The sequence below is a fragment of the Magnolia sinica genome, chromosome 13, assembly GCF_029962835.1.
Source record: "Magnolia sinica isolate HGM2019 chromosome 13, MsV1, whole genome shotgun sequence".
Classification (NCBI taxonomy): domain Eukaryota; kingdom Viridiplantae; phylum Streptophyta; class Magnoliopsida; order Magnoliales; family Magnoliaceae; genus Magnolia; species Magnolia sinica.
In genome coordinates, this window is record NC_080585.1 from 48036439 (window position 1) to 48053742 (window position 17304).

At 41.5% G+C, this 17304-nt stretch overlaps 1 protein-coding gene across 6 annotated transcripts in view; it reads right to left on the reverse strand.

Moving 5' to 3' along the window:
- LOC131223736 (uncharacterized) overlaps positions 1 to 17304 on the reverse strand; it is a 79435-nt gene that overhangs the window by 24756 nt on the left and 37375 nt on the right. For 5 of the 6 annotated variants that reach the window (XM_058219228.1, XM_058219231.1, XM_058219232.1 and 2 more), the window contains 3 exons: positions 16503 to 16543; positions 16248 to 16364; positions 16012 to 16092 (listed from right to left, as the gene is read on the reverse strand). In XM_058219228.1, the coding sequence (XP_058075211.1) occupies positions 16012 to 16092; positions 16248 to 16364; positions 16503 to 16543 (239 nt within the window). The remainder of the gene's footprint in view (positions 1 to 16011; positions 16093 to 16247; positions 16365 to 16502; positions 16544 to 17304) is intronic. The other variant, XM_058219229.1, reaches the window with a different exon arrangement.

Here is a 17304-nt window from a genome sequence, read left to right on the forward strand (position 1 = left end):
CCCATGTGATTTGGGGCCCATGAAGGGGGTTCGGCCGAGGTCCTAACCCATGAGATGTGGGGCCTGGGCTATGAGATAAAGGGATTAATTCGCCATACTCTAACAGTTCGAGCTTTTAGAGCAAGTGGTTAATTGTCTTGCATCAAATTGGTATCAAAGCGGGAGGTCTCGTGTTCGAGACTCCTCACCGGGGGTGATTAATGCAGGGGCATTTTCACACTGGGCTCGAGTGGGGTCGCCTGTGGGATGCAGGGGCACACTCGGGGTGGGTGACCCATGCGATTTGGGGCCCACGGGGGAGGTCTCGTGTTCGAGACTCCTTACTAGGGGTGATTAATGCGCATTTCACACCGGGCTCGAGTGGGGTAGCTCGTGGGATGCGGGGACACACTCGGGGTGGGCGGCCCATGTGATTTGAGGCCCATGAAGGGGGTTCGGCTGAGGTCCTAACCCATGAGATGTGGGGCCTGGGCTATGAGATAAAGGGATTAATTCGCCATACTCTAACAGTTCGAGCTTTTAGAGCAAATGGTTAATTGTCCTGCATCAAATTGGTATCAAAGCGGGAGGTCTCGTGTTCGAGACTCCTCACCGGGGGTGATTAATGCAGGGGCATTTTCACACTGGGCTTGAGTGGGGTCGCCTGTTGGATGCAGGGGCACACTCGGGGTGGGTGACTCATGTGATTTGGGGCCCACAGGGGAGGTCTCGTGTTCGAGACTCCTTACCAGGGGTGATTAATGCGCATTTCACACCGGGCTCGAGTGGGGTAGCTTGTGGGATGTGGGGACACACTCGGGGTGGGCGGCCCATATGATTTAGGGCCTATGAAGGGGGTTCGGCCGAGGTCCTAACCCATGAGATGTGGGGCCTGGGCTATGAGACAAAGGGATTAATTCGCCATACTCTAACAGTTCGACCTTTTAGAGCAAATGGTTAATTGTCCTGCATCAATGTAACTATAAGATTACTTTGGTTTTTATTTCAATGAATGGCCCTTTTGTCAAAGATTAACCACTTATTTGATAGCATGTAGTAGATGGTTGATGTCCCTAAAGATGCCCAAAGATCTTGTCCCTTCTCTATGATGCCTAAAATTAGATGATTAAGAAAGAATACAACAACTATCATCATTTAACCTAGACAAACCAAAAATCAAAGGGTGCATATCTTCTGCTCTTAAAAGCTTTTATGTATGCTCCATCGAGAGTTGGGCCCATCCAGTGTTCGAATTATCTCCGATACTATCTTTATCTCTAGCTTAGCGATACCGATAACGCTGGTAGTATTAGAAATCCAGGTATTAGCAATGTAACGCTAAGTATCGCCAATGTATCAATATTGCTAATGTAATCACCAATATTTTCAACTATGTAAATTCTAGGCGTCGCTTGTATTACCAATGCATCAATATCACCAATGCATCACCAATGCATCACCAATATTACCAATGCATCAATATCGCCAATGCTTGTATCATAAGTGTATTGATGATATTTCAATAATATTGGCAACAAATTAATATCATCAAAATTGTTTATTAGAAAAAATTTTATTTCAAAATTTTTTCATGGGCACATGGTTGTATGTAGTGTTCAATTTGTCATTGATAATATTGATAATATCTCGTATTATCAATATCGCAACATGCGCGATATTGAAACCACAATCTTCCGTTTCCTTTCCAATTGTTGATGATTTCCTGGTGAAATATCATGTGATGTTGATATTTTGCAATATCGATGGATGTTTGGATGGAAGGTTGGATGGTTAAATAGGCCGGATGGGATGGTTGGACTGATTTCTAACAACAACACGTGCTTTTAAGGCCCCATTAAATGGAAACTTGTTATGTATACATTCTTTTTGCAATTTTTTTTTTAAAATTTCTAAATATGCAAATATGTACACATTTTAACAACTCCTGAAGTTTCACTGAAAATTTCACTGTTTTTCACATGTTTCCGCGCATTTCTGGTTATCAGCGATATCGATATTGTTTCTGTATCTCTGGCCAGCGAAACTTGTAACAATACCAATACTTCAAACATTAGGCCCATCATATAAAGTATTGGACCAACGAACTATGACCCCATATGTAGGCACTATTATTATCTATATCTCCAACTTGGCGATACCGATAACACTGGTAGAATCAGAAATTTCAGTTATCAGTGATGTATTGCTAAGTGTCACCAATGTATCGATGTTGCTAGTGTATCACCAATATTTTTTAACTGTGTAAATTCTAAGTGTCACTTGTATTGTCAATGTATCAATCTCGCCAATGTATCGCTAATATTTGTTACTGTGTAAATTCTAGGTATCACCGGTGTTTTAAATATCGATGATATCAACTGATATATCCCACGATATATCTTGTATCCCACCTGTGCGATACAAAACGCACAGGCAGTGCCGATATACCCCACCTATTCAATCCAGTGAGCATTTTCAATTTTCGATCTATGTTTTTATTGTAAATCATGTTAAACCAATGTCAAGTGGTTACAAATCTATGATTCTTCATGTTTTCCATAAAAAAAATCATGGATTTGGAATTTCGATTTCGAGATTTGCAGGAGATAGGTCGAGTTGCGGAAATTTTTTTTTTTTTTTAAATAAATAAAAATCAAAACTTCTCAATTTCTCACAAATCAATAGCAATCTTTGTATCCAAACACAAAATTAAACATGTATGTAACCTGATCTAGTAATTCTTCTTTTGTTTTTTAATGTATTGCTTGTGTTTCCATACATGTCTTCTTACGTTTATAAATTATATGAATAGACTTCTAATATACTTGCATCGGTTCAGTTGAAAAGCACATATATTAGGACCCCATACAAACGAAACCCCTATTATGTGTACTTTTTTTAATATTGTATTGATTTTGAAGTGTGTATGATGTCTTTTTCAACAATCCTTGAAGTTTCATTGGAAAATTCGACCAATTTCCCAATGTTCCCATGTTTCCCAACAACAACAATGCATTATGCGATACAATCGATATATCCCATGCAATAACCGATATTTATCTATATCCCAAGGGTGCAATACTTTACGCGATAACGATATTTAAAACATTGGGTATCGCTTGTATCGCTAGTGTATCGGCAATATTTCAATAATATCGCCAATGTATCAATATCACCAAAAATCTGTTTATTAAAAACAAAATTTTAAAAAAATAAGTTTAAAAAACATCCATTTCAAATTTTTTATGGGCGCATGGTTATATGCATTGTTCAATTTTTCAACGATAATATCAATAATATCGCAATGTTATCGTAATCGCAACATGGGCGATATCAAGATTATAATCTTTCATTTCCATTCCAGTTGTTGACAATTTCTCGACGAAATATTGTGTTGTCAATATTTTGAAATCTTGATGGATGTTTGGATGGAAGATTGGATGGTTGGATGGATAGATGGGATGGACGGGATGGTTGGATTGATTTCTTACAACAACACATGCTTTTAGGCCCCCATTAAATGGAAACTTATTATATATGTTTTTTTGTAATTCTTGTTATTCTAAATATGCAAATGTGTATGTTAGCATCAGTGTTTAAATTATCGACGATTTTATCGAAATATCGTTGATAATATCGGTGTCGCTACACTAGTGACACCGACGCCCCAATTTTTCGTTTCTCCAAAATATCGGCGAAACATCAGTGAAATTTTCGTTATTGTCGATAATTTGGATTATCGCCAAGAATATTGCCTGTAGCCTTGCGTAAATAAGTAAAAATTGGAAGAAAAAAATTAACAGGAAAAAAAAAGAGAGAGGATTTGATTTCAGTATTACCTAGTTTTTTTTTTTTTTGTTTTTTTTTGTTTAAGTGGCTTTTCATCAAACAAAATGACCAATTACATTTGGGGGTCCCTCAGGAGAAAAAGAACCTGGGGGATGCCTATCATAAAACCAGAAAAAATGAAAGCACTATATAGGCTGATAAAAGACCCCAGCAGCCCACTCCAGAAGAGACACAGAAAACCAGGAAAACTTAGGCACGGTCCCTCTCGGCTCTAGCTCTTTCCCGAATAGATCTGAGACCCTCTCGTATTACCTAGTTGATCGGAACTCGGAAGAAGAGGATCTGACATCCATTGATAGCTCCCTCTTCGATAGAGGTAAGAAAAATCTCAAAATTTCCCTTCGGCGTTGCAAGATGGATGATTTCGGCAAAAACTTCAAAAATTTGGGGGATTTCTTCCCGATATGGGTTGGATTTAGGGTTTTAAAACCCTCAATAAAAAAATCCCCCTTTATGAGATGAGAGAGTTTTCAATGCAAACGAAATCCTCATTTCGAAAATCTCCATTTCTTCGGCGAAATTCCCTCCCCTGCAAATCATTTTTTTTAAAGCTTCGTGGAAGCGGATTGCGTACTGATATATTCAGTACGCTTTATCGTTCTGAGTAAGCTCTCTTGGCCCACCCTGAATGTATATAGTTTGTCCACGCCGTCCATCCTATTTTCCAACTCATTTTAGGGGCTAAGCCCAAAATTGAAGCATATCCAAAGATACAGTGGACCACACCACATGAAACAGTGAAAATAATGATTTCCATCGTTGAAACCTTTTGAGGGCCCACGGTGATGTTTATTTGTCATCAAACCTTTTCATAAGGATACAAAGGCAAGGATGAAGGGATAACACAAATTTCAACTTGATTAAAAAATTGTGTGGCCTCGAAGAAGTTTCAATGGTAGGCTGATGAGGACATCGTGCACATGCACACCGGCACACCACCACCCCTACGCACGTATGTACGCAGAAGGAGGACCCCATCATCGATCTGGCTCGATGACGACGTCCAGGGAGGGCCTCCTAGTTAGAAGACAAGTTTTGGTTAAAAAAAAGTGGGCCCGATAGTCAAGAAAAGCCCATCATGGGATCTCATGATCGTGGCCCACTCGTCGGATTGATTTCATATTTTAGGTTTTGCTTATTGTTATTATTTAGAACATTGTGAACGCTTTAGATTTCTCTGTTTGGTTTTTATTTTAGTTTACTTCATTACCAAGTAATAGGTTGCGCACATGGTGCGAGTTTTGGGGTATGGGATTTTCCCTATAAATAGGCACCCCTTGTAGTTCTTTTGATTCATTGAAGTTAATAAAAAAAATTCCTGCTTTATTTTTTTGCTCTCTTCGTGAGTTGTGGAAGAATTCAAAAGCGGGTGCGAAGCCTTCCCTTTTCGAAGAGCTAACTACTGTGGTGCGAAGTCACATCGATCCCGATTCACCCCCATCCTCCTTTATCTTTTTTTTTTTCCATCTTCCCCCACATCCGTACTTCGAATTCATCCTTTTGTTGCATCAGATTTCTTCATTACAGCAGGTTTCCAGATTTCAGACCGCAGGTGAGCTGAAACTTCGGCGGAGTACCACGCACAAATCATACATCGGATCGAGCTGAAATTTGGGGGTTTTGGAGACTATTCATGGCCGACCAGGGCCAAGGTGGCCTTTTTCTGAATAGTGGGCCCTACATACGTGCGGCCGGGATCACACGCACGTCCGTCTGGGCCATTATTGCTGTTCACACGCGGGATCGTCTTTTGGCTCAGGTTTTTATCCTCTTTTATCCTCTCATAGCCGTTTTTCATGAATCCTAGCCCTAGATTACGTTTTCCCTAAGTTATTTGCCAATTTTCTTACCCCAGGGGTTTCCCGAATTGGAATTTCTGAATCCCTTGGATTAGGGACTGATTACTTTGCATGCGTGGATGATTATTTCTTATCTTTGAGTATCGTTTGGTTCATAATTTTTATTGATCCAGCCCTATCATGTGTAGGCCTGGACCCGCATAGATTCCCCTTAATTGAATGTTTGGACTTTCATGTGGGATATGGAATTTGTGTAATTGTTTCTGAACTAACGTGATCTTAAGCCTGAAATCTCGCATATCATATTTAATTTTCATGTCCTGCATCAAATTTGGTATCAGAGCTTAGGGTTCTTGTAGGAAAATTCACCACATATTTAGGGTTTAGTTTGTTTGAGTCCTTCATGCATTCAGTCCATCATATATAGCTGAATTTTAGTAACGGTGTGTAGTCTCCTTCATATAGAGTCTCGTAGGGTCATTTAGTTTTTTAGACACATATAGTTGCCATAGCAGGTCCTTAGGATTGAGTTAGCCTGTGTATGCCCACACATACGGGTCGCGGTTTTGGTTTGCACCCTACTTTAAACATGGAGCAACTACAAGAATCAATGGCCTAGTTAGCCCAACAGGTTGCGTCTATGTCTAAGCGCTTGGAACAACGCATAGATCAACGCCTTAAACCAATTTGATGATCGCGTTACTCAAATAGAGGCCTCCCTTGGGGCAAACCCCACCATTGGGGAAAATGCCCATTCTCAAGCAGGTGGTTAGGAGATTAGACCAAGGAATGGAGGCGGCCAAGGAGGTGGTCATGGGCGCGCACCTGTGCACCCACCCCGTGAGGGACATCATGACCAATATGACCCAGACGCGCAACTCCTTAAGGGAGTTAGAGTAGATGCCCCTACTTTTGATGGCCACTTAGATCCTAAAGCTTTTTTAGATTGGTTGGCGGATATGGACCACTATTTTGAGTGGTATGATATGTCGGATGCTCGACGAGTCCGATTCGCCAAGATGAAGCTTGTGGGTCAAGCAAAGAGGTTTTGGGCGACGGTTGAGCGAAAAAAAGAAAGAGCGAGGGAACTCCCAATAGTCCATTGGGGAGAAATGAAAGAAACGCTGAAAGAGAAGTACCTCCCTTTCTCTTATCGCCTGCGGTTGATTGAGGAGTGGCAATCTCTTTGACAGGGTTCCATGAGTGTTGCTGACTATATTGAGAAATTCGAAGAGTACTTGACCTGCTGTGAGGTTGATGAGGACCCCGTACTCACCCTTGCTCGTTTTAAAACGGGCCTCCGTCCTGACATTAGGAGAGAATTGCTCGCCAAAGACATAGATACTATCGAACAGTTGTACCAAGTAGTGATAGATGTCGAGCAATACCTTAAAGCATCTGTGGGAAGGCGGTTTGACTTTCGCGAATCCGGTGCTTAGGCCAACCCCTCTGGGGCTAGACCTAACACGGGATTCCAAAACAAACCTTCTCCTAATGTTCAGTCCAGACCTAAGGATGATAAGGGTAAAGAGATTGTCGGGTCTAGTTCACGTGAAAGTGGGGCCACTAAGTGTTTTAGGTGTCAGGGGTTTGGTCACTTTGTTCACTAGTGCGGCACGAGAGAGGGCACCAAAGTACTCCTTATTGATGGGCAAGTAGAAGTAGTGCCCCCAGAGAGTGATAGTGAGGAAGAATATGAGCCAGTCGGAACCCCTAGTGATAAGGAAGAGGGAGCACAAGAGTCTGTGACCCTCGCAATTGTGCTTTGCGCCCTGGCTCAAGCCAAGAACACTGATGACTGGCGCCGCAACACTATCTTCTACACTTATGCAAAATGTGGGGAAAAGAGCTGTAAGATGATCGTGGATAGTGGTAGTTGTGCCAATGTGGCATCGACTAGCACTGTGAGTTGTTTGGGCTTGAAGTTGGAAGCCCATCCTCAGCTCTATAGAGTCTCCTGGGTTGATGAAACATCCATTCCAATCTTGCACCGCTGTCTTGTCCCTATTCAGTTCGGATCTTATAAAGACACAATTTGGTGTGATGTTGTTCCTATGGATGTGGGCCATGTCATTCTGGGTAGGCCGTGGCTCTATGACAGGGATGTTACCATATTTGGTCGTTCAAATGTGTGCACATTCTGGTTTAAGGGCAAGAAGGTCAAGCTAAATCCCCTGCCACCCAAGAATACAACTGAAAAAGAGTTCACCACATAGAATGGTGTGACCGGCCCAAAAGAAGTGGAGTCGAAGTCCAAGTCCAAACCGCTTCATATTTTGAATGCCAAAGACTTTGAGCGAGAGATGGAGGCGGACTCGATGATATACGCCCTTGTGGATAAGGAGAGTATACTAGAGACTAGCGTAGAGTTACCCACTGAGGCCATTCAGGTAGTACATGTGTTTCGTGATGTTTTTCCTAATGATTTACCGAATGAGCTTCCCCCTATGAGGGATATACAACATGCCATTGATTTAATCCTTGGGGCAACTCTACCAAATCTCCCGCATTACAGAATGAACCCGAAGGAGCACGCTGAGTTGAAGAGGCAGATTGATGAACTCCTAGAGAAGGGTTTCATTTGAGAGAGCATGAGTCCGTGTGCCGTGCTCGCCCTTCTTACACTTAGGAAGGATGGCACATGGAGGATGTGTGTTGATAGTAGGGCCATCAATAAAATCACAATTAAGTATCGGTTTTCCATACTGCGTCTTGATGACATGCTAGATATAATGGCCAATGCTACTATCTTCTCAAAAATCGACCTCAAAAGTGGGTATCACCAAATTCATATACGCCCTGGTGATGAGTGGAAGACGGCCTTCAAGACGAAGGATGGGCTATATGAGTGGCTAGTTATGCCTTTTGGGTTAACTAATGCCCCAAGCACTTTCATGCGTGTGATGACCCAAGTGTTGAGACCCTTCATGGGGAAGTTCCTGGTCGTATACTTTGATGATATCTTGATTCATAGCATGACTAAGGAGCAACACCTCAACCATTTGAGGCACGTTTGTGGGATCCTTAGGGCTGAGAAGTTGTACGCCAACCTAAAGAAGTACGCGTTCTTGTCTAATAGCGTGATCTTCTTAGGTTTTATTGTGTCAGCTAAGAGCGTTTCGGCGGATCCCAAGAAGGTCAAGGCCATCATTAATTGGCCTGAACCCCGCAATATTCATGAGGTGCGCAGCTTTCATGGCTTAGCTACTTTTTATAGGCGGTTCATTCGAGGCTTCAATTCCATTGTGGCTCCCATCACGGACTGCATAAAAAAGGGAGAGTTTCAATGGATAAAGACCGCCTCGAAGGCCTTCAAGGAAATAAAGGTCAAGATGACTGAAGCTCTAGTCACGCGACTTCCAAATTTTTCAAAAGTTCTTGAAGTCGCATGTGACGCGTCATGAGTCGGCATAGGAGGGATACTTAGCCAATAAAGGCACCCTGTCGCCTTTTTTAGTGAGAAGCTGAATGAGGTGAAGCAAAGATATTCCACCTATGACAAGGAATTCTACGTGATAATGCAATCACTATGCCACTGGTGACATTACCTGTTACCGCAAGAATTCATCTTGTTCTTAGATCACGAGGCCTTGAGATACTTGAACTCTTAGAAGAAATTAAACCTCAGGCATGCTAAGTGGGTTCAATTCCTTCAAGAGTATACTTTTGCGCTTAAGCACAAAGTCGGTGTAGAGACTAAGCCTGCCGATGCGTTGAGTCGCCGAGTCGCATTACTCAACTCCATAAGCGTTGAAGTTACGGGCCTTGAGCGCATCAGAGAAGAGTATTTTGAGTGTCCAGATTTTGGAGTTGTGTATACATCTTTATTAGAGAGTCCGTCAGGAGCTAACAGTGAGTATTTGATTTTGGACGGATATTTGTTTAGGAGTGACCGCTTGTGCATACCACGCACCTCCCTTCGCGATTTTCTTGTCTGGGAGTTACATTCAGGGGAGGTCGCTGGTCATTTCAGTCGTGACAAGACCATTGCCCTAATGGAGGATAGATTTCATTGGCCAAGCCTCAAGCGGGACGTGGCCAAAATTATAGGGCAATGTCGTACTTGTCAACTGGCAAAGTAAAGGAAACAGAATACAGGATTATATACGCCTTTGCCAGTCCCACTCATCCCTTGGCAGGACATCAGTATGGACTTTGTGCTTGGACTTCCCAAGACTATTCGAAAGCATGACTCCATATTTGTTGTCGTGGACCGTTTCTCTAAAATGGCCCACTTTATTCCTTGTTCTAAGACCTCCGACGCCTCTCATGTTGCCAAGCTATTCTGTAGTGAGGTCGTCAAACTACATGGGTTACCAAAAACCATAGTGTCTAACCATGATGTGAGATTCATGAGTTACTTTTGGAAGACACTATGGCACATGATGAATACTGGGCTCCAATTTTCTTCTGCCTACCACCCTCAGACCGATGGCCAGACTGAGGTGCTTAATAGGAGCCTAGGGAGTTTACTTCGATGTTTAGTGGGGGAGCATACCAGGACATGGGACGTCGTACTACCCATAGCCGAGTTTGCATACAATAGTTCTGTCAATAGGTCCACAGGTCTAAGTCTTTTTAAAGCCGTTACTAGTTATAAGCCTAGGAAGCGTATTGATCTTATCCCAATGTCATTGTCCCATAGGCCATCAGAGTCTACAGAGTCTTTTGCGCATCACATACATTCATTACATCAAGAAATCAGGCGAAAGATCACTACTAGTCATGAACATTACAAATTTTCTACAGACCAACATAGACGTTTCAAAGAGTTCAATATTGGGGACTCTGTGATGGTCCGCATCAGGCCCGAGCGGTACCCTCCAGGGGTCGTTCGTAAGTTACACGCGCATAGAGCTGGACCCTTCAAAATTATAAAGCGAAACGGTCTCAATGAGTATGAGGTAAATCTTCCACCTTCCATGGGAATTAGTTCCACATTCAATGTGGAGGATTTAGTTGCTTTTCAGGGACCCACTGATACTTTGTCCGGCCCTTTGCCCACCCATCCTAATGCCCCAGCCTTACCCTTTGATCCATGGCCTCTTCCCGACCTTTCATCCCAGCCTCTGCCTCCCATACCTAGCCTTCACACACCCAGAGAGGAAATAGAGGATATTTTGGACCATGAGATAATTTCAACGGCGGATGGCGGGTTTCAGAAATACCTAGTTAAATGGAAGTCACGCCCAACTTCAGACAGCGTGTGACTCACTGAGGAGGAGCTTCAGAGACTTGATCCCGACATCCTAGAGCGGTTTAGGAGTTTTATTTCGCCAGTGGTGAAATCTTCGCAACCGGGGAGAGTTGATGAGGACATTGTGCACACGCACGCCTGCACACCACCACCCCTACGCACGTACGTATGCAGGAGGACCCTGCCATCGATTTGGCTCGATGACGACGTCCAGGGAGGGCCTCCTAGTTAGAAGACAAGTTTTGGTTTAAAAAGAAGTGGGCCCGATAGTCAAGAAAAGCCCATCGTGGGATCTCATGATCGTGGCCCACTCGTCGGATTGATTTCATATTTTAGGTTTTGCTTATTGTTATTATTTAGAACATTGTGAATGCTTTAGATTTCTTTGTTTGGTTTTTATTTTAGTTTACTTCATCGCCAAGTAATAGGTTGCGCACATGGTGCGAGTTTTGAAGTATAGGATTTTCCCTATAAATAGGCACCCCTTGTAGTTCTTTTGATTCATTGAAGTTAATAAAAAAAATTCCTGCTTTATTTTTCTGCTCTCTTCGTGAGTTGTGGAAGAATTGAAAAGTGGGTGCGAAGCCCTCCCTTTTCGAAGGGCTAACTACCGTGGTGGAAAGCCACATCGATCCCAATTCACCCCCATCCTCCATCATCTTTTTTTTTCCATCTTCCCCCACCATCCTTACTTCGAATTCGTCCTTTTGTTGCATTAGATTTCTTCATTACAGGAGGTTTCCAGATTTCTGCTCGTAGGCGAGCTAAAACTTCGGCGGAGCACCATGCACAAATTGTACATCAGATCGAGCTGAAATTTGGGGGTTTTGGAGACTATCCCTGGCCGACCAGGGCCAAGGTGGCCTTTTTTGAATAGTAGGCCCCACACACGTGCGGCCGGGATCACACCCACGTCCATTTGGGCCATTGTTGTTGTCCACACTCGGGATCGTTTTTTGGCTCAGGTTTTTATCTTCTTTTATCCTCTCATAGCCGTTTTTCATGAATCCTAGCCCTAGATTATGTTTTCCCTAAGTTATTTGCCAATTTTCTTACCCCAGGGGTTCCCCGAATTGGAATTTCTGAATCCCTTGGATTAGGGACTGATTACTTTGCATGCGTGGATGATTATTTCTTATCTTTGAGTATCTTTTGGTTCATAATTTTTATTGATCGAGCCCTATCATGTGATAGGCCTGGACCCGCATAGATTCCCCTTAATTGAATGTTTGGACTTTCATGTGGGATATGGAATTTGTGTAATTGTTTCTGAACTAATGTGATCTTAAGCCTGAAATCTCGCATATCATATTTAATTTTCATGTCCTGCATCACAGGCATTCAATTCACAATGTTTCCTATGGTGTGGTCCACCTAAGCTTCTGATATGCTTAGATCTTGGTAAGTTTCCATAAAATTTCTTTCTAAAAAGGATGGACGGTTTGGATAGGACATCCAAATCATGGTGGGCCCCACAAAATTTACAAAGTATGCTCTCACGTTACTTATAGTGGATTAGGTGTTATGCCAGTAATACTTTAGTGGTGTTATACCCTTAATGCGCAGGGCCATGTTGATGCATTTTTTGTATATCCACACTGTCCATTAGTTTTTGCAGGTCATTTTATGAATTGATGTGAAATCTTAAGTAGATCCAAATTTGAAAGCCCCATGAAGTTTTCAATGGTAGACGTTCAGTCCTCACTGCTTTCTGTGGTCGGGTCCACTTGAGATTAGAATCTTACTCATTTTTTAGCTAATGCCTGAAAATGATATTACAAAATGAATGGACGGTGTGGATATAACACATGCATCATGGTGGGGCCAACAGAACTTGGTAATATCAACACACCAAGTAGGTCGGTGGTCTGGCACACCACACATTCCGTATCCGATTTTGGAGCGGGACTTTGGTAAGAGGCCGGAACCAGTGGTGTGGGTGGGACCCTTGCATAGGGCTCACCTTGATGCATGCATTGTATATCCATGCAATCCATTAGTTTTTCCAAATTAAATTAGGGCATGGTCTAAAAAATGAAACATATATAATTTTCATGTTGACCACACCATATTCATCTAGGTCTGTTTGACCTTATCAATAGGTTGGATAATCAACAAACACTACGGTGTACCCTATGAAGTTTTTCACGGTGGACGTTCAATGACCACTGTTTGTTGTGGTAATTGAAATTGCTGCTTCTTCATTTATTGGGACCACACCACACCCTAATTTAAGCTGGAAAAACATATGGAAGGCATGGATATACAGTGCATACATCAAGGTAGGCTCCTAATTTTAAGGGATTTTGGGGTGCGGCTTTAATGGATCTTTGGATCCACTGTGGGTGGAATCCCTGACCATAGGGCCCACTGTGATGCACTAAGAGGGTGGTGAACCATCAGCCCACACACACACAGGCGAATGAGAGTGTATTTTTCGTCTATGATGCTGCTCTGGATCACCAGCATGTATCGTGCCATTGGGCCAACATGTTGACACAGTTTAGTGATCAGTACTGTCCACTTTCTAGATGCTATTTACATAGAACCAAAAGAAACTACAGTAAAAGGTTGACTCTAGTCATAACTATGTATGGACAAATCTGGAAGGTTGGCTTCTGTTTTCTTTTCTTTTCTTTCTTTCTTTCTTTCTTTCTTTTTACTGTCCATTAGATAATATCCACTAATCAACATAATCTTTTCAGCAGATTTTTGGGTTACAGCCCATATATGGTAGTGCCCTAGATGTGGGCTGTTCACGTGAGCTATATGTCTACCACATGTATGATTCAATCTGCAAGTGTACATTAGCGCTCCCTAAGTTCTCTCCCTCAACCCTTCGTCTTCATGAGATCCAGGAAAAACAGAGGCCATGGGTAGCCTGCTCTCCTATATCGAACTGCTAAATCCGGACTGTCCAATGAAAGCAAATCAAACTGCAATTTTGTTCGTTTGAACTAGTTCTCAGTTCAAAGGATGTTTGATCGAATTAGTTAACATAGGAAAGCAGGAGCCAGAATGAGAGTCCAAAGCATGATTCGAAGCAGGAGTGGCGCCTAGCTAGAATGATCCTGCAACTAAGCTTAAAAGCTGCAATAATTCGACCTATGGGGCCAAAGTCCAATTGAACAATCCATCACACCAACGGTGGGGCCAACTAATCCCCTTAGTCACACAGTAGCACCTTTTTCCCTTTTCTTTTGTTTAATTAGTTTCCTTTTTAGTCTAGACTTGTTTAACAAGAAATAATTGAAGTTTAAGTTCGCTTAGGAAAGGTGTGACAACGAATATAAATAGTAGACCACATGCATGACTATGAACATGATTATATTGATTCCAGTGAAGCTTTCTTTGAGATATTTTTCCCTTGTTTTTTTTTTTTCCCTCAAAGAGTGATTCTCTCTCCTAGTAATTTAAGGAACATGGAAACACCTCCATGTCCCTTTGGAGCTTTATATATCTATTGTGTAGTCTCTTAAGAAGACTTTTGGACTACAAATTTGGTACATATATTCTAGAGTTGATTTCTTCAATTTTGGGCTCAACTTTTTACTTCATACTTTGTCACCCCAATCAGTTGAGACAACGTTATGACAAAGATGATGATGATGAAACTACTGAAAATATGGTGGAGAAGATCAAACCATCTCTTTTCGAGTGGGGCTCATTGGCAAAAGAATTTCAAGAGTTCTGGGTGTAGAGGCTTCTAAGCCATTGCAGTTGGGAAAAATTTTCTTGCTCGTGTACTCTTGATAGAGATCTAGTCATTAGGGATCTCTTTGAACAATCAAAACGATTTTCCTTAGACAATATCTTGTTGCTATTTGTACTACTTTCAACCTTCTAATAAATTGTTGCTTATCTATCCTATCTTTCCAATGTATCTGTGATCACATTGACTCCCCTCCTAAGAAGAACAAACAATTACATTAGCCCCTCTCCTACATTGGCAAACAAAACATTTGGCCTGCTAGCTAACTCATGAAGCTCATCATCAATCTCTAGTTCATAATGCTTATTTGTTGCCCAAGATATGACATTACTTGAGTGCCCTTCAACAAAAAGAAATAATAATTTGAAAGGTAACACTACTAGGCATTGAACCCTGGATCACTCGCACACACTATGCTATCTCCACCAGCTCATCTAATGAGCAGGAGACGTCCCCTTCAACATTTACATCATGATATGAACAAATTTTCAACTCCTCCCTCGAAGAGCTTTCACTTTGTCCTCAATTGAAGCACCAATCTCAATGGTCCTAAGAACATTTGTATTGAATTTTAGTATTTTACATCCCTACAAATGCATCGCACCCTTGGAGGTTGTGACTTGTGCCACTTGATGCCTCATGAAAGCTAACCTTCCAATTACCCAGGACCAAGCCTTGTCTTTCACTTCTTTCTTTTTCCTTTCTTGATACTTCTATCAACAATCACCCTCAATCCCTCATTACCTCCAAGACAGAGATGCTGTTAAAGGTTCACTTGAACCATTCAAAAATAATAACAGTAAAAAATAAAGGCCCACTTGATTAGTGAAACTTGATTATTGCCTTAGTTTTGAAGTGGAATATCTATATGCTGAAGGTACAATCATTTATTTCTTTCCATTTACTCCATTTCATTGCATGGGTTTCACAAAACCTTACCTCTCTTGAAATCATCCCCACCCCAACCCTTGATGACCTCGGCTAACTTTGCCCCAAAAATCCAAAATATCACTGAAGGGCCTGAGGAACAACTCCATAAAAAATCCTTCGTAGTTCACGAGGGATGAAAAGAAAATCTACAGATTCTTGTGCATTTTTACACATAAATTAAGTGTTTGCAATCTGCACTCCCCATATGGGAGATGATTAAAGATAAGGAGTTTACTCTCCATTTCCATCCAACAAAATGCCTCAACCCCAGATGAGATTGAACAACCCACACACGAGCACAAGGAGACCTTTTCTTCTCAACAAATCAAAATAAGATATCTCTGTAAAGCTATCCCTTCCCATCCATTACCTAAAAAATGGTCCAAAGCAGCACACCACAGCATATTATAGATATAGACAGAGAAAACCAAGAGGCCAAGTGAAATGAACATAGCATCATGAAGGAATTCAAGAAGAATGAGGTAGAAGCATATCCAGCAACAAGCAGAACTCTCATAAAACTCAAGAAGACAACAATACAGTACCCAATAAATTTGAGAAATCGAACAAACTCAGATGTGTAGACATTCACTGCTTGTTCCAAGATAGCAAAGTCATCCTTCTGCCTGCTTGAAGGAATATAAAACAAAAGTAGCATTGGGCCACACACACACACACACAAAGAATAAGCCTAATAAAGAATTTCATGACCATAAAGAAAATTCAAGATCTAAGAATCTATCTTTACGAACTTAAATTCAAGTGAAGAAAGATATCTCACAGTTTTCTTGCCTCAAAACGCCTCCAAGAAAGAAGAAGAAACAACCGAATTGAAAGCACCATATTGGTAAGGCTGTACAGAGATGGCCCATAGCGCTGCCGTTGCTCATCCATGGGCCTAAAGTATAAGAAGATGTGCAGTATGCAATTAACACATGTTACCTGCATTCTATTTCTTCGATAAAAACTAAAAGGTAAAGCAACCCAATACACAGATGAGAATTGGAATAGCTACTTCCAAGAAAAGAAAATATACCCCTGATCATCATTTATTTGTCGTATAAAATCTAGTAAAACCTGCACAAGTATTGGATAAAGTCATACAGGGTGAATTACCCAAACATTGAAGCTTCAAGAAGTAAACATGTATTGAAGACAGTGCCATAGACGAGTAACTTTCACCTCAGGATATTTGAAAGCATGGAAAAGTTAATTTACTTCTCAATATGCCATAGAATACTAACAAGAAGACTGCTAGGTTATGAAAAACATTGATAGAATCACTTAGTACTTGAACTGGATCTGTTTTCAAATTTAACAATTGTGAATCTCAGAGCACATGGAATTTAATGTTCATGCAAGTAAAGTTCTATATAACCAGCACAAAACCAACATATAAAATCCAACAGTATTTCTCAGCAAGCCACAAACAGATCCCTCAGTAGAATCTTCACAAGTGGCTCAATCCATTGCAAAATCTTTGTGAACTAAAAGCAGAAAGAAACCACAGCACTGAGAGGCGCATTCTTGGGTTTCATCTTGGCCTCTTTATCAAATCTCTTAGCTCACCAATCAAAACCCTACAGGACCTTCGCTCCATCAAACAAAAAAGAAAAGGGTGGATTACCAAGTGAAATAACTACAGCAACATAGAGAGAGAGAGAGTCTCTATCACATCAAGTGAAATAACTACAGCAACATAGAGAGAGAGAGTCTCTATCACATCAAGTGAAATAACTACAGCAACATCACTGGATTCAGCAAAGAACTCAGGAAATTTAATTTGTTCACTTCATTCAGGTGCAAGGGTGTAGCAAAAAGTCGACTGGGATAACCAA